This window comes from Sapajus apella, unplaced genomic scaffold (assembly GCF_009761245.1).
Source record: "Sapajus apella isolate SASKATOON/1434 unplaced genomic scaffold, GSC_monkey_1.0 scaffold42, whole genome shotgun sequence".
Lineage (NCBI taxonomy): Eukaryota > Metazoa > Chordata > Mammalia > Primates > Cebidae > Sapajus > Sapajus apella.
Window position 1 is genome coordinate 712,971 of NW_022436982.1, and position 15,564 is coordinate 728,534.

Below are 15,564 nucleotides of genomic sequence, written 5' to 3' on the forward strand. Positions count from 1 at the left end.
AAAAAAAAAAAAAAAAAAAATAGAAGCTCTAGGTCAGACACAGTGGTTCACGCCTGTAATCTTAGCACTTTGGGAGGCTGAGGTGGGAGGATTTTTTGAGCTCAGGAGTTCAAGACCAACCTGGGTGACGTAGTGACACCGTGTCGTCTCTACAAAAATTAGCTAGGCGTGGTGGTGCGCACCTATAGTCCTAGGTGCTTGGGAGGCTGAGGCAGGAGAATTGCTTAAGCGTGGGAGGCAGAGGTTGCACTGAGCCAAAATCGTTCCACTGTACTCTAGCCTGGGCAATGGAAATAAAATTCTGTCTTCAAAAAGAAAGAAATGATTTTTTCAGTCTCTACTTTTCTATTTTCCATTTATTTCCACTGTAGTCTCTATTATTTCTTATTTTCTGCTTACTTTGGGATTAGTTTGCTCTTCTTTTTCTAGTTTCGTAAGGTGTACAGTTAGATTGTTGATTTGAAGTATTTTTTTGGTCTGTTTTAGAGACAGTCTCACTCTGTCACCCAGGCTGGAGTGAAGTGGCATGATCTAGGCTCACTACAACCTCTGCCTCCCAGGTTCAAGTAATTCTTGTGCCTCAGCCTTCTAAGTAGCTGGGATTATAGGCGCCTGCCATTATGGTCTGCTAATTTTTTATATTTTCAGTAGAGACAGGGTTTTACCATGTTGCCCAGGCTTATCTCAAACTCTTGAGCTTAGGCAGTCCACCTTGCCTCAGCCTCCCAAAGTGCTAGGATTACAGACGTGAGGCACTGGGGCCAGCCTGAAGTTCCTTTTTAATGTCATTTTCAGCTATAAATTTTCCTCCAAGCACTACTTTCATTGCATCCCTTAACTTTTGGTTTTTGGTATGTCTTTATTTTCCTTTATCTCAAAATGTTGTGTTATTTCCTTTTTGATTTCTTCTTTGACTGTTAAGTCTCTTTCTCTCTTTTTATTTTTTTTATTTTTTTTTTATAGAGATGGGGTGCCACCATGTTGGTCAGGTTAATCTCAAACTCCTGACCTCAGGTGATTCCACCCATCTCGGCCTCCCAAAGTGCTGGGATTACAGGCATGAGCCACCGTGCCCAGTCCCTTCTCTCTTTTTAATTAAAAAAATTTGCAGTAAAATACACTTAACATAAAATGTATCATTTTAACTATGTTTACAGGACCAATTCAGTGCATATACCTCTTCTTGCTTTAGTGATTTTTAAAGACTTGTTTCTTTTTGTTGTTGTTTTTGTTTTCATCTTTTAAGACTCATTTCTTTTTTGAATTTTTTCCCACTACAACTTTCTTTATTTCTGTTTCATCATTTCATGATAATTATGTGCTTCACAAATTTTGAACAGAATAGACAGATTCTTGGGAGTGAATGTTCCATAGGACCTTCCATAATTTGAAAATACACATAATCCAGGACAAATCCAAATAATAGAGTGTATTTAAAATTGTATTTTTAAACTTTTTATTGTAAAATAAGATACAAATACACAAACTTCCAAACACATAGCTTAATGAGTTAGGTGAACTCACATTAAGGGCTGAGTTTTCTGGCCAAGAAGGAAAGCTTTGCCAGCAAACCCAGAAACTCTCCATATTCCATCTCAGTTCCACTCCCCCGCTGTCCCCTGACCAAGTCTCGCTTTGTCACCCAGGCTGGAGTGCAATGGTGCAATCTCAGCTCACTGCAACCTCTGCCTCCCGGGTTCAAGTGATTATCCCACCTCAGCCTCTCAAGTAGCTGGGATTACAAGCACCCGCTATCATGCCTGGCAAATTTTTGTATTTTTAGTAGAGACAGGGTTTCACCATGTTGGCCAAGCTGGTCTGGAACTCCCAACCTCAGGTGATCTGCCTGCCTTGGCCTCCCAAAGTGCTGGGATTACAGGCATGAGTCACTGTGTCAGGCTTTTTTTTTTTTTTTTTTTTTAAAGACAGTATCTCAGTTGCCCAGGCTCCTGGAGTGCAGTGTCACAATCATGGCTAATTGGCATGACAGTCTTGATCTCTTGGGCTCAAGTGATCCTCCCACTTTAGTCTTCTGAGTAATTGGTACTATGTGTGCATACCACCATGCCCAGCTATTTTTGTATTTTTAGTAGATATAAGGTTTCTCTATGCTTTCCCGGCTGGTCTCCTGGGCTCAAGCAATCCACCTGCCTCAGACTGCCAAAGTACTGAGATTACAGATGTGAACCACTGTGCCCAGCCACATCTCACTTTTAACGCCTGCCTTCTCTCCAAAAGTGACTACTGTTCTGACCCTTGAAGTTTGTAGAATTTTGTTATTAAAGTACATCCTGAGACACATTTGATTAGTCTTGCTCATTAAGAAAAAAGTCAGGGCCGGGCATGGTGGCTCATGCATGTAGTCTTAGCACTTTGGGAGGCTGAGGCAGGCAGATTGCCTGAGCTCAGGAGTTCAAGACCAGCCTGGGCAACACAGTGAAACCCTGTCTCTACTAAAATACAAAAAATTAGATAGGCGTGGTGACATATGCCTGTAGTCCCAGCTACTTGGAAGGCTGAGGCAGGAGAATAGGTTGAACCAAGGGAGGCAGAGATTGTAGTGAACTGAGATCACACCACTGCTTTCCAGCCTGGGTGACAGAGTGAGAATTTCAGAATCTGTCTCCAAAAAAAAAAAATCACAAGTGTCATAACCTGTAGGTTCCTCCTCCATTCCGTCTTTTACTTTTCTCTGTTTTCTGTTGAAGAACCTGGGGTATTTAACCTGTAGAGGTTATCACAATCTGGCTGTTATTGATTGTATATTCATGGAGAAGTGTATAATGTTACTTCATTCCTGTATTTCTTTACTAAATGATGGCACAATCCATGCCTTTGATCAGACTCAAATTTAATATTCTTACCTTCCATCAAGAAGCACATAATATCTGGTTGTCTCTTTGTGTGATAGTAAGTGATGTTTGGCATTTAATTAAAGTAATTCATTGGGATTTGCAATGTGATGTGATGACAATCTTACCATTTAAAATACAGGTTTGCCGGGCGCGGTGGCTCAAGCCTGTAATCCCAGCACTTTGGGAGGCCGAGGCGGGTGGATCACGAGGTCAAGAGATCGAGACCATCCTGGTCAACGCGGTGAAACCCCGTCTCTACTAAAACTACAAAAAATTAGCTGGGCATGGTGGCGCGTGCCTGTAATCCCAGCTACTCAGGAGGCTGAGGCAGGAGAATTGCCTGAACCCAGGAGGCGGAGGTTGTGGTGAGCCGAGATCGCGCCATTGCACTCCAGCCTGGGTAACAAGAGCGAAACTCCGACTCAAAAAAAAAAAAAGTAAAATACAGGTTTATTGAGTTGTAATCGACACAATAAACTATATCAAGTGTACAGTTTGATAATTTTTTTTTTTTTAAAGAAACAGGGTCGGCTGGGCACAGTGGCTCATGTCTGTAATCCCATCACTTTGGGAGGCCAAGGCAGGCGGATCACGAGGTCAAGAGATTGAGACCATCTTGGCCAACATGGTGAAACCCTGTCTCTACTAAAAATACAAAAAAATTAGCTGGGCGTGGTGGCACGTGCCTGTGGTCCCAGCTACTCGGGAGGCTGAGGCGGAAGAATTGCTTGAACCCAGTAGACAGAGGTTGCAGTGAGCTGAGTTTGCGCCATTGCACTCCAACCTGGCAACAGAGCAAGACTCCCATCTCAAAGAAAGAAAAAAAAAAAAGAAACAGGGTCTTGCTGTGTCACCCGGGCTGGAGTACAGTGGTGCGGTCTTGGCTCACTGCAACCTGCGTCCCCCAAACTGTGCTCCCAACTCAGCTTCCTGAGTAGCTGGGACCACAGGCACACACCACAATGCCTGGCTACTTTTTGTATTTTGGGTGGAGACGGGGTCTTGCCATGTTCCCCAGGCTGGCCTGGATCTCCCGAGCTCAAGTGGTCTGCCTGTCTTCACCTCCCGAAATGTTGGAATTACAGGTATGAGCCACTGTGCCTGACCAATTTGATAATTTTTGACATAAGAAACCATTACCACAGTTAAATAGGGAACATACTCATTACCCTAAAAGTTTTCCTTGTACCCTTTAGTAATTCCTTCCTACTGCCTTTTTTGTCTCCAAGTAACTACTGACTGCTTTCCTTTACTAGATTAGTTTACATTTCTTAGAGTATTATATAAATGACTCCTTTTACTAAGCATAATTATTTTGAGATTTATCAGTGTTGGATCTATTAGTAGTTTTGTCCTTTTTATTTCTGATTTATATTTCATTTTACAGATATACCACCATTTGTTCATTTATCTGTTCACACACATTTGTGGTCTTTGCAGTTTTTGGCTATTACAAATCTGTTATAGACATTTGTGTACAAGTCTTTGTATGGATCCATACATGCACTTTTGGAATGATACTAAGTATGTGTATGTTTAACTTCTTAAGAAATTGCTGCCAAGCACAGTGGTTCACGCCTGTAATCCTGGCACTTTGGGAGGCTGAGGTGGGTGGATCACCTGAGGTCAGGAGTTCAAGACCAGCCTGTTCAATGTGGCAAAACCCTATCTCTACTAAAAATATAAAAATTAGCCAGGCATGGTGGTGCATGCCTGTAATCCGAGCTACTCGAGAGGCCGAGGCAGGAGAATTGCTTAAACCCGGGAGGTGGATGTTGCAGTGAGCTGAGATCGCACCATTGCACTCCAGCCTGGGCAACAGAGTAAGACTTCATCTCCAAAAAAAAAAAAATTGGTAGATCAGGCATGGTAGCTCACACTTAGAATCCTAGCACTTTGGAAGGCCAAGGTGGGCGGCTAGATCACTTGAGCCCAGGAGTTTGAGACAAGCCTAGACAATATAGCGAAACCTTGTCTATACAAAAATTCCTTGGATGTGGTGACCTGTACCTGTAGTCCCAGCTACTCAGGATGCTGAGATGGGAGGATTGCTTGAGCCCTGGGAGGTGGAGGTTGCAGTAAGCAGAGATTGCGCCACTCCACTCGAGCCTAGGTGACAGAATGAGACCCTGTCCAAAAAAAAAAAAAAAAAAAATTGCTAAACTGTTCTCCAAAGTGGTTGCACCATTTAATTTTCTGCCAGCAGTGTTCCAGTAATTCTCACCAGAAAGTCCTCACCAACATTTGGTTGCTATCCCTAGTGTTTTGGATTGGTGTAAAGGTAGGCAGTGAAATAAAATGAAGAGTCCAGAAATAAAGCCACTCATGTTGATGAGCAATTTTTGAGAGTCAAAGGCAATGTAGAGGGGAAAGGATGGCCTCTTCAATAAAAAGCATGGGAACTATTATATATCCATATTTGGAAACACTCATAAATAAAAAATCAAAATGGGTCATAGACTGAAAACCCCAAGCTTAAAGTTTACAGAACAAAATACGGGAGAAAATCTTCATTTTCTTTGACTGGTGGGTTAGTCAAAGCCTAGATGTAGCAAAAAAGGCATGATCCATAAAAGAACAAATGGATAAATTGGACTTTAGCAAAACTGAAAACATACAGTTTGAAGAGATTGTTCAGAGAATGGTTTCAAAAGATTGTTCAGAGAGTGGAAAGACAAGCCACAGATCAGGAGAAAAATCTTTGCATCTGTTGAAGGACTTGTCACAAACTTTTGAAACAATAAGGAAACAACACATTTTACAAAGGACGAAAAGTGGGGCATGTTGGCTCATGCGTGTAATCTCAGCACTTTGGGAGGCTAAGGCAGGAGAACTGCTTGAATTCAGGAGTTCAGATGAAATACAAACATAGTAAAACCTTGTCCCTACTAGAAATAGAAAATTGGCCAAACAGGGTGCCAGGAGCCTGTAGTCCCAGCTGCCTGGGAGGCTGAGGTTGGACGGTTGCCTGAGCCCAGGAAGTTGAGGCCGCAGCGAGCTGTGATTGTGCCATTGCACTCCAGCCTGGGTGACTGAGTAAGACCCTTGTCTCAAAAAAGGACAAAAGATTTGAATGAAATCTCACTCAGTAAGGTTATGTTGCAAATAAGTATGTGAAAAGATCCTTTACCTCATTAGCTTAGGGAAATCCATGTTAAAATCATAACATGCCAATACAAAACGTGTTAGAAAATATATGTCATTTATTTTTCATTTGTCACATGAACTGTTTACATAAAAAGATTGTTTCCTGATGGGCGTGGTGCCTCACTCCTGTTGTCCCAGCACTTTGGGCGGCTGAGGTGGGAGGATTGCTTGAGCCCAGGAGTTCGAGACCAGCCAGAGCAACATATTGAGACCTGTCTCTACAAAAAATGCAAACTTTTTATACTGTTTGGTAGGATAAGTGCTTGAATCTCTTGGCTTACCAAATAATAAAAAACATTTTGAACTGGGACATGGTGGCTCACACCTGTAATCTCAATACTTTGGGAGGCTGATGTGGGAGGATTGTTTGAGCTCAGGAGTTCGAGACCATCCTGGGTCAAATAGCGAGACCCTGTCTCTATAAAAAATATTTTTAAAAAAATTTATAAGAAAAAAAACTTTTTGGTTGGATGTGGTGGTTCGTGTCTGTAATTACAGCACTTTGGAAGGCTGAGGCAGGCAGATCACCTGAGGCCAGGGGTTTGAGACCAGCCTGGCCAACATAGCAAAATCCCATCTCTACTAAAAATACAAAAATTAGCAAGCTGTGGTGGTGTTGTGTGCTGTGCACTTGTAATCCCAGCTACTTGAAGGCTGAAGCGTGAGAATTGCTTGAACCTGGGAGGTGGAGTTTGCAATGAGCTGAGATTGTGCCACTGTGTTCCAGCCTGGGCGACAGAGCAAGATTCTGTCTTAAAAAACAAAACTTTTTTTTTTTTTGGGAAAAATTATTTTAGAATAATTTTTTTTTTTTTTTTTTGAGACGGAGTTTCGCTCTTGTTACCTAGGCTGGAGTGCAATGGCGCGATCTCGGCTCACCGCAACCTCCGCCTCCTGGGTTCAGGCAATTCTCCTGCCTCAGCCTCCTGAGTAGCTGGGATTACAGGCACATGCCACCATGCCCAGCTAATTTTTTGTATTTTTTTAGTAGAGACGGGGTTTCACCATGTTGACCAGGATGGTCTCGATCTCTTGACCTTGTGATCCACCCGCCTCGGCCTCCCAAAGTGCTGGGATTACAGGCTTGAGCCACCGTGCCCGGCTAGAATAATTTTAAGAGTTGTAAAAAAGTTGCAAAAGACAATACAGAGAGAGATTGACATATTCACCCATCTTTCCTGAATGTTAACTTTTTACATAAAGGATTGCCTAACCTTTTTTGTAAAGTGTTAGATAGGCCTAGGTGAACTATGCAACTAAATGCAACTATGTTGCATTTTTATTTTACTATGTTTTTAAGACAGGGTCTCATGCTGCCCAGCTGGTAATGTAGTGGTAGCTAAGTAGCTCACTGCAACCTCATACTTCTTGGCTCAAGCAGTCCTCCTGCCTCTGCCTCCCAAGTAGCTGGGACTACAGGCAGGTGGTACCATTCCTGGCTAGTTAAAAAAGCTTTTTTTGGAGACAATGTCTTTCTGTGTTGCTCAGGCTAGTCTCGAACTCTTAGGCCTAAGTGATCCTCTCACCTCGGCTTTCCAAAGTGTTGGGATTACAGTTGTGAGCTGCACCATGTGTGTGTGTACGTGTGTGTGAGTATGTTTTGCGATTGTCTTGCTCTGTTGCCCAGGCTGGAGTACAGTGGCATTATCTCAGCTCACTGCAACCTGTGCATCCTGGGTTCAAGTGATTCTCCTGCCTCAACCTCCTGAGTATCTGGGATTACAGGTATGCACCACCATGCCCAGCTAATTTTTGTAGTTTTAGTAGAGATGGGGTTTCACCATTTTGGCCAGGCTGGTCTTGGAACTCCTGACCTCAAGTGTTCCACCTGCCTCAGCCTTTCAAAGTGTTGAGATTACAGGCTTGAGCCCCTGTGCCCAAGCCCTATTTTGTTTTTTAATAATGTTAAAATGTTAAAAACTTTTCTTAGCTGGCACACCATACAAAAACAGACCCTAGGCCATAGTTTACTAATCTCTGTCTGGTGTGATCATTTGTTAAGACTAAGATAACATTGCCACAATATTATTAACTAAACATAGACCTTATTTGAATTTTACTAGCTTTTCCACTAATGTCCCTTTCCTGTTTCAGGATCCAATCCAGTTAGTAGTCAGTCGTCTGTCTCTTCTGGTCTGTGATAGTTTTTTAGTTTTTTCTTGTTTTTCATGACCATGACATTTTTGAAGAGCATATTTATTGTTTTTTTTTTTTTTTTAATAATTTATGGGTTATAATTTATCATATTGCAGAGGGGAATAATTTGTATTACAAAATATTATTATAAGGGTCAGGTGTGGTGTCTTACAGCTGTAATCATAACATTTAGGGAGGCTAAGTTGGGTGGATCACCCGATTGTGCCACGGCGCTCCAGCTAGGCTAGCACACTGAAACCTTGTCCTAAAAAAAAAAAAGTAGCACCTATGCAGTGGATTGTTATGTAGCATTAAACCTGATATAGACATCCATAGTAAATTGTGTGAGTGAGTGAGTGAGTTTACACAGTAGTATGTTAAATATTCTGTTTTTGATAAAAGAGGAAAGTAGCCAGGCATGGTGGCTCATGCCTGTAATTCCAGCTCTTTGGGAGGCAGAACTGGGAGGATTGCTTGCATTCAGGAGTTCAAGATGAGGCTGGGCAACACAGTGGGATCTTGTCTCTACCAAAACAAAAAGAAAAAAAAAATTTACCAAGCATGGTGGCTGCCATGGTTGCTACTCAGGAAGCTGAGGTCAGACAATTGCTTGAGCCTGAGAAGTCAAGGCTGTGGTGAAGCTGTGATTGTGCCACCGCATTCTAACCTAGGCCACACAGCAAAACCCTGTCTCAAAAAAAAAAAAAGAAAAAAATATAAATACCAAATACATAAATAGTTTAGTGTTAGATGGTCACCTTACGGGTTTCTCAATTTTTCTTGTGTTTGACATGTAAAACTTGTAATTTAAGAAACTTTAATGATGGGAAGGGATGAGCATCAGTGGCGCTTGATATGGAACAAGGGTGCCTGAATCTGCTGGATAATGAGCATGGTACATTGTTTAGGTTTGAAACTCAGGGAGTGGAAAATAATAGTATTAGGAAAAATGGGCAAATTCCTCATACAGACTTCTAGCAACAGGGATACCAACAGACCACTTTCATTTTGTGAAAATTGATTACATGAATTGGAGGTATCTTGTCATACCCGCCTAAATTTAGAGTCAGTGGACCAAGGTGGTAAAAAAGTGCTTGGGGCACAAAGCACCTGCCCAGGGATTATATTGCAAGGCAGCTGCCACAATGACCTGCTGTAACCTTAAATCCAGTTTTACCTACTAGCTGTTGATATGAACTCTTGTGACTCTAAGTCTAGTTTTACCAGCTGTCTTCACTTACCAATCAGAGCTTACCAGCTCCCAAAAAGTTGAATGGTTCCAATGAGTTTTCCCTCCCTGTCCTCTTCCCTCCCTCCCCTGCCCCTCCCCCTTCCACTCCTTCCTCCCCTTCTTTCCTCCCTCCCCTTCCATCCTCCCCTTCCTCTCCTTCCTCCCCTTCTTTCCTCCCTCCCCTTCCTTCTTCCCCTTTCTCCCTCCCCTTCCTCCCTCTCCTTCCTCCCTCTCCTCCCTCCCCTTCCTTCTTTCCTTTCTTCTTTCTTTCTTTCTCTCTCTTGTTGCCCAGGCTAGAGTGCAATGACGGGGGTGATTTCGGCTCACCCCAACTTCTGCCTCCGGGGTTCAAGTGATTTTCCTGCCTCAGCCTTCTGAGTAGCTGGGATTACAGGCATGTGCCACCAAGCCCAGCTAATTTTGTATTTTTAGTAGAGATGAGTTTCTCCCTGTTGGTCAGGCTGGTCTCGAACTCCTGACCTCAGGTGATCTGCCTGCCTCGTCCTCCCAAAGTGCTGGGATTACAGGCATCAGCCACTGCGCCTGGTGTTCCAATGAGTTTTCTTTCAAAACAGTATGTCATATTTCTTTCTCTAATAAAACTCCCAACTTTGTTGTTTCGGCACACTGAAGGCTACTCTTGTATATACAGTATGTATGTTCTGGCCTGCAATCCTACTTTTTTTTTTTTTTTTTTGAGACGGAGTTTTGCTCTGTTGCCCAGGCTGGAGTAGAGTGGTGCGATCTTGGCTCTCTGCAACCTCCGCCTCCTGGGTTCAATCAGTTCTCTTGCGTCAGCCTTTGGAGTAGCTGAGATTACAGATGTGTGCCACCACACCTGGCTAATTTTTCTATTTTTTTGTAGAGATGGAGTTTCACCAGTTGGCCAGGCTGGTCTTGAACTCCTTAGCTCAGGTGATCCACATGCTTTGGCCTCCTAAAATGTTGGGATTACAGTTGTGAGCCACCACATCGGCCGCAGTCCTACTTGTTACATATTCTTCTGAAATAAAAGCTTCTTTACTTAGAGATTTGTTTCTATATTTTTGACTTTAATAGTTCATAATAAGTTGCCATTACTTTAAACCCAAATGTATAATGTGGAAATGCCATCTTTTGAAAACTCATCTTTCCCTTTGCTTTTCCCTTTTACTTCATCTAGTTTTCATGACATTGGTGCCCTTGGCTGTGGCAATGGGACTTCTTGGTTGGTTATGGCTCAGAAAAATGATTGTGTGATTTAGGGGTAGTGAGAGTATATGTAAGGTTCTTACATGTACAGGGAGCCTTTGAGGTAAGATATTCAGTAAGCACAGACACTGAATTTCTATACCAATGTCTTTCTGGGTATAATGTAGCAGTATTGCAGAGTTAAACTGAGGTCTCAGCAGGCGTAGGTTGGGATGAACAGGCCAAAGGACCTGGAGTTTGTGTAATCACCCACCCACATGGACTGGAAAAGCCTTTTGAAAAGTGCTCTAAAATGCAAAAAATGTCAACAACTCTCCATTATCCCACTTTAGTCAAGATTATTTGAAGTGAATGTATGTAGAAAATTGAAAAAAAAAAAGCTGTTTATTAGTTCTTTATGGCTTTTTTTCCTCTAAGGTCTTTTCGTAAACTGTTCAGCTTTTTAAATATTTGCGTTGGGAGTTAGTGTAGACTTGGTTAACAAGGCAACTTAAACTATTTTGAGTAATTTTAGATTTAGTAGACAGAGGTAAAACTGATTGTTCTTGTATATTCCTCACCTAATTTCCCTGTTGTAATAATTACGATACCTTTGTTAAATTTAAGAAACCAGATTGGCACATTACAAAGTCACTCCACAAAAGATTAATTTTCTTTAGAACTTTTCTTATTTTTTGTTGCTAAAAACATCAGAAAACAAAACTTTATTAAGTAATTTGATTAAAAAAATGTTTTGAGTGACAAAAGTAACTGGAAGTAAGTTTTCTGCACATAGCCAGATGTGGCGGTGCACACCTGTAGTTCAAGCTACAAGGGAGGCTGAGGCAGCAGGATCCCTTGAACCCAGGTATTGGAGGCTGCAGTGAGCTATGATAGCACCACTGCATTGCAGCCTGAGGGGACAGAACAAGACCCTATCACCCTATCTTTAAAAATTTAATAAATACCTAAGTAAAAACTTAAGTTGTAATTTAGGCTGGGCATGGTTGCTCACGCCTGTAATCCCAGCACTTTGGGAGGCCAAGGCAAGTGGATCACCTGAGGTCAGGAGTTTCAGACTAGCCTGGCTAACATAGCAAAACCCTGTCTCTACTAAAAATACAAAAACTAGCTGGGCATGGTGGCTCATGCCTGTAATCTGAGCTACTCGGGAGGCGGAGGCGGAGGTTGCGGTGAGCTGAGATCAAGCCATTGCACTCCAGCCTGGGTAACAGCAAGAGACTCCATCTAAGAACAAAAAAAACAAAGATTTCATGAAGAGATTAACTTTTCCCGGATGTAATGGCTCACTCCTGTAATTCCAACACTTTGGGAGGCTGGGGTGGGAGGACCACTTAAGCCCAGGAGTTTAAGACCAACCTGGGCAACATAGTGAGACCCTTTCTCTTAGGGAAAAAATTTATTGTGTATAGAAAAAGATGAAATGACTTTAAAAAAAAATGTGTTTATATATATATAAACACACACACTCTTTTTTTTTTTTTTTTTTTTTTGAGACAGAGTCTTGCTCTGTCGCCAGGCACCAGGCTGGAGTGCAGTGGCACGATCTCGGCTCACTGCAACCCCCGCCTCCTGGGTTCAAGCAATTCTCCTGCCTCAGCCTCCTGAGTAGCTGGGACTAAAGGTGCATGCCACCATGCCCAGCTAATTTTTGTATTTTTAGTAGACAGGATATCGCCATGTTGGCCAGGATGGTCTCGAACTCCTGACCTCCGTGATCTGCCTGCCTTGGCCTCCCAAAGTGCTGGGGTTACAGGTGTGAGCCACCATGCCCGGCCCTAAAAATATTTTTAATTTAGCTAATTGCAGCTTTTTCTCTTCAGAACTGACCAGCCTACTTTTTTTAGACCTGCCAGCAGACTTTTGTTGACACAAAGTCTGGTTCTAAGCCTGTGTCTGGGCAGTTGTTTGCATTACTTTTTATTTTTTATTTTATTATTTTTTGCATGCCAACTACCTCTAAAGATTTCATTACCTTCTAAACCTTTTTTTTTTTTTTTTAATCTTGTTTAAATTAAATAGAGACAGGGTCTTGCTATGTTGCCCAGGCTAGTTTGGAACTCCTGGGCTTAAGCAGTTCTCCTTCCTTGGCTTCCCAAAATGTTGGGATTACAGGCATGAAACACCATGCTCGGCAAAGATTTCATTATTTTTTGTTCTTCTGCCTTCTCTTGTGTTGATTTCCCCCACCCTATCAAGGTAAAGAAAATTGAAATAAGTCACGCCTAGTTAAGATGAACAGTAACTTCAGGTCATTTGGTCAAAGGTATGGGTGCTTTATAGTACTTAATTTGTTGCTTATTTTTCCTATGGGAACAGGTTATATATATGGTTGAGAGGCCTAAATTGAGGGTCTTTTGTTTTTGCTTAGTAGTTCTAGTGCTTGAGAGCCTTATCTATTTGACCCAGATTTTGGAATCTAACTTATGCTTTTGGTGCTCACATCCTTAACAATTGTATGTGCTTTCCAGGCAACAGCTGAACAGATGCGTCTCGCTCAAGTGATCTTTGATAAGAATGATTCGGATTTTGAAGCTAAAGTTAAGCAGGTATGTTTCTGGCAAAGGATATCATCATTTTTATAATCTATTTTGATTGTGCCTAAAAAGATAATTTCAGGCCAGGCATAGTGGCGCAGGCCTGTAATCCCAGCACTTTGGGAGGGCAGGGTGGGCAGATCACTGGAGGTCAGGTGTTTGAGACCAGCCTGGCCAACATGGTGAAACCCCATCTCTACTAAAAATATAAAAAGTAGCCAGGCATGGTGGCGGGCGCCTGTAGTCACACCTACTCCGGAGGCTAAGGCAGAGAATTGTTTGATCCCAGGAGGTGGAGGTTGCAGTGAGCCGAGATTGTGCCATTGCACTCCAGTCGGCTTCAGAGCAAGACTCTGTCTCCAAAAAAAAAAAAATAATAATAATTTCAGTAAATATTTTTGTTTTAAAATATTACTTCTAGCTTCTAGTCTCACCTGAAATCTATGTATTAGATTTTGGACTTGTGATTAAGTACCTTTATTGGTGGGCGAGTGAAGGAATTGAATATGTTCATCTACCTTATAATACAGTCTTTCTTAGTTATTAGTGTTCACATGTGAGCATTGAGTCAGACGTTTCTGTAAACACACTGAGATTTTCCTATACCTGTGCATAGAAAGTATATCTAGAATTTGGCACGTTCTCTGGGAATTTTGTTTAATTTTGGGGATGAATTGAATTGCCTTAATTTTTTTTTTTTTTTTCATAGAGACTTGGTCTTGCTCTGTTGCCCAGGCTGGAGTGCGGTGGTGAAATCGTAGCTCACTGCAGCCTCAGACTCCTAGGCTCATGCTATCCTGCTGCCTCAGTCTCCTGAGTAGCTGTGACTGCAGATGTGCATCACCATGCCCACCTAATTTTTAAAATATTTGTAGAGACAGAGTCCTGCAGTGTTGCCTAGGCTGGTCTTGAACTCCTGGCCTGAAGCAATCTGCCTTGGCCTCCCAAAGTGCTGGGATTACAGGTTATTGTATCTGGCCTGAATTGCCATTTCAAACATGCTTGTGATTTCATACTCTTGTTGGAAAAATATAAAATTAAATTTTAGGACAATATCTTCATTTCAGACTTTAATAAGAGGTATTTTTGATAATCTTAAGTTCCAACTCTTTGCTGACTTCCTTTCTTATCAGAATTGTATAAATCAAGCTGTAACCCTTACCTCAGTGCCAGATATTCCAGCTCTTGGTAGATGTCATCTAATAATTGGTCTCACAATGAAATCTTGCCTTGTCTCACAAGAAATCATTCATTTCCTTCTCTGGAATGAGATCTTTGTACAGTTTGAGATATACTTCTATATATTGTGTTGCCTTTTATCTGAATAGTATAGATAGAACATTGGCCCAGGAGTTCAGAGATTTAAGTTCTAACTTTAGTTCTGTCTGTTAGTAATCTGATCACTGGGGAAATTTTCATGCTGACCGTGTTTCTTAAAAATTTCATGTTGCAGGCATTTGGTTAGTACAGATCATTGATAAAAACGAGACCTTTATTAGTAGCTATCCAAAGACTGAAGCATCAGAAAGCTATAGAGTATGCAGAACTTTTGCTGCTTGATAAAATGAAAAGATGAAAGCAAGGAGGCCAAATGGTATAGTGCAGATCTGTGATTATGAGATCAGGAGACCTGGGTTCTAGACAGGGTTTGCTATTAATTACCTTTGTGACCATAGACAAATCACTTCATATGTTGGGGTCAAGCTGTTTTGAACTTCAACTAGTACATATTAAAATAGTTAAATGTATTTAAAATGCAATAGATATTTAAATCATAGGTTTATTCACTGATACTTGAGAAACCTGCATTTTGCCTAGTCCGTGATTATTCTACTGATGAAAATGCTAAGTAACAAGTATCCCTTGTTAAGGAGAATAGACTGAAGTTTTTATTATTACTTCAAGCATAGCACCATGTTGAAGATCCTTGAGAAAATAAAATGTCTAGGAGTTTGTTTTGTGATAGTAGCAGAATTCCACTTGTAAGTCTTACGGTGTTATAACTTAGAATGTATATGGAATGGTTTGTTGTTTTTTTTTTTTTTTGAGACGGAGTTTCACTCTTGTTATCCAGGCTGGAGTGCAATGGCGCGGTCTTGGCTCACCGCAACCTTCACCTCCTGGGTTCAGGCAATTCTCCTGCCTCAACCTCCTGAGTAGCTGGGATTACAGGCACGCGCCACCATGCCCAGCTAATGCTTTGTATTTTTAGTAGAGACGGGGTTTCACCATTTTGACCAGGATGGTCTCGATCTCTTGACCTCGTGATCCACCAGCCTCGGCCTCCCAAAGTGCTGGGATTACAGGCGTGAGCCACCGTGCCCAGACTTTTTTTTTTTTTTTTTTTTTAAAGACAGGGTTTCGCTCTGTCTCCTGTGCTAGAGTGCAGTGGCACAATCATGGATTATTGTAGCCTTCACCTCCAGGGCTGAAGCGATTCTCCTACCACCACAGTCAGTTAATTTTT

General features: G+C 41.8%; 1 protein-coding gene across 7 annotated transcripts in view; it reads left to right on the top strand.

Annotated features, from left to right (window-relative positions):
- The window catches only part of UBAP2 (ubiquitin associated protein 2), a 133,207-nt gene that overhangs the window by 41,490 nt on the left and 76,153 nt on the right, over positions 1-15,564 (top strand). For all 7 annotated transcript variants that reach the window (XM_032299943.1, XM_032299946.1, XM_032299941.1 and 4 more), the window contains one exon: positions 13,032-13,109. In XM_032299943.1, the coding sequence (XP_032155834.1) occupies positions 13,047-13,109 (63 nt within the window). In that variant the 5' untranslated portion in view covers positions 13,032-13,046. The remainder of the gene's footprint in view (positions 1-13,031; positions 13,110-15,564) is intronic.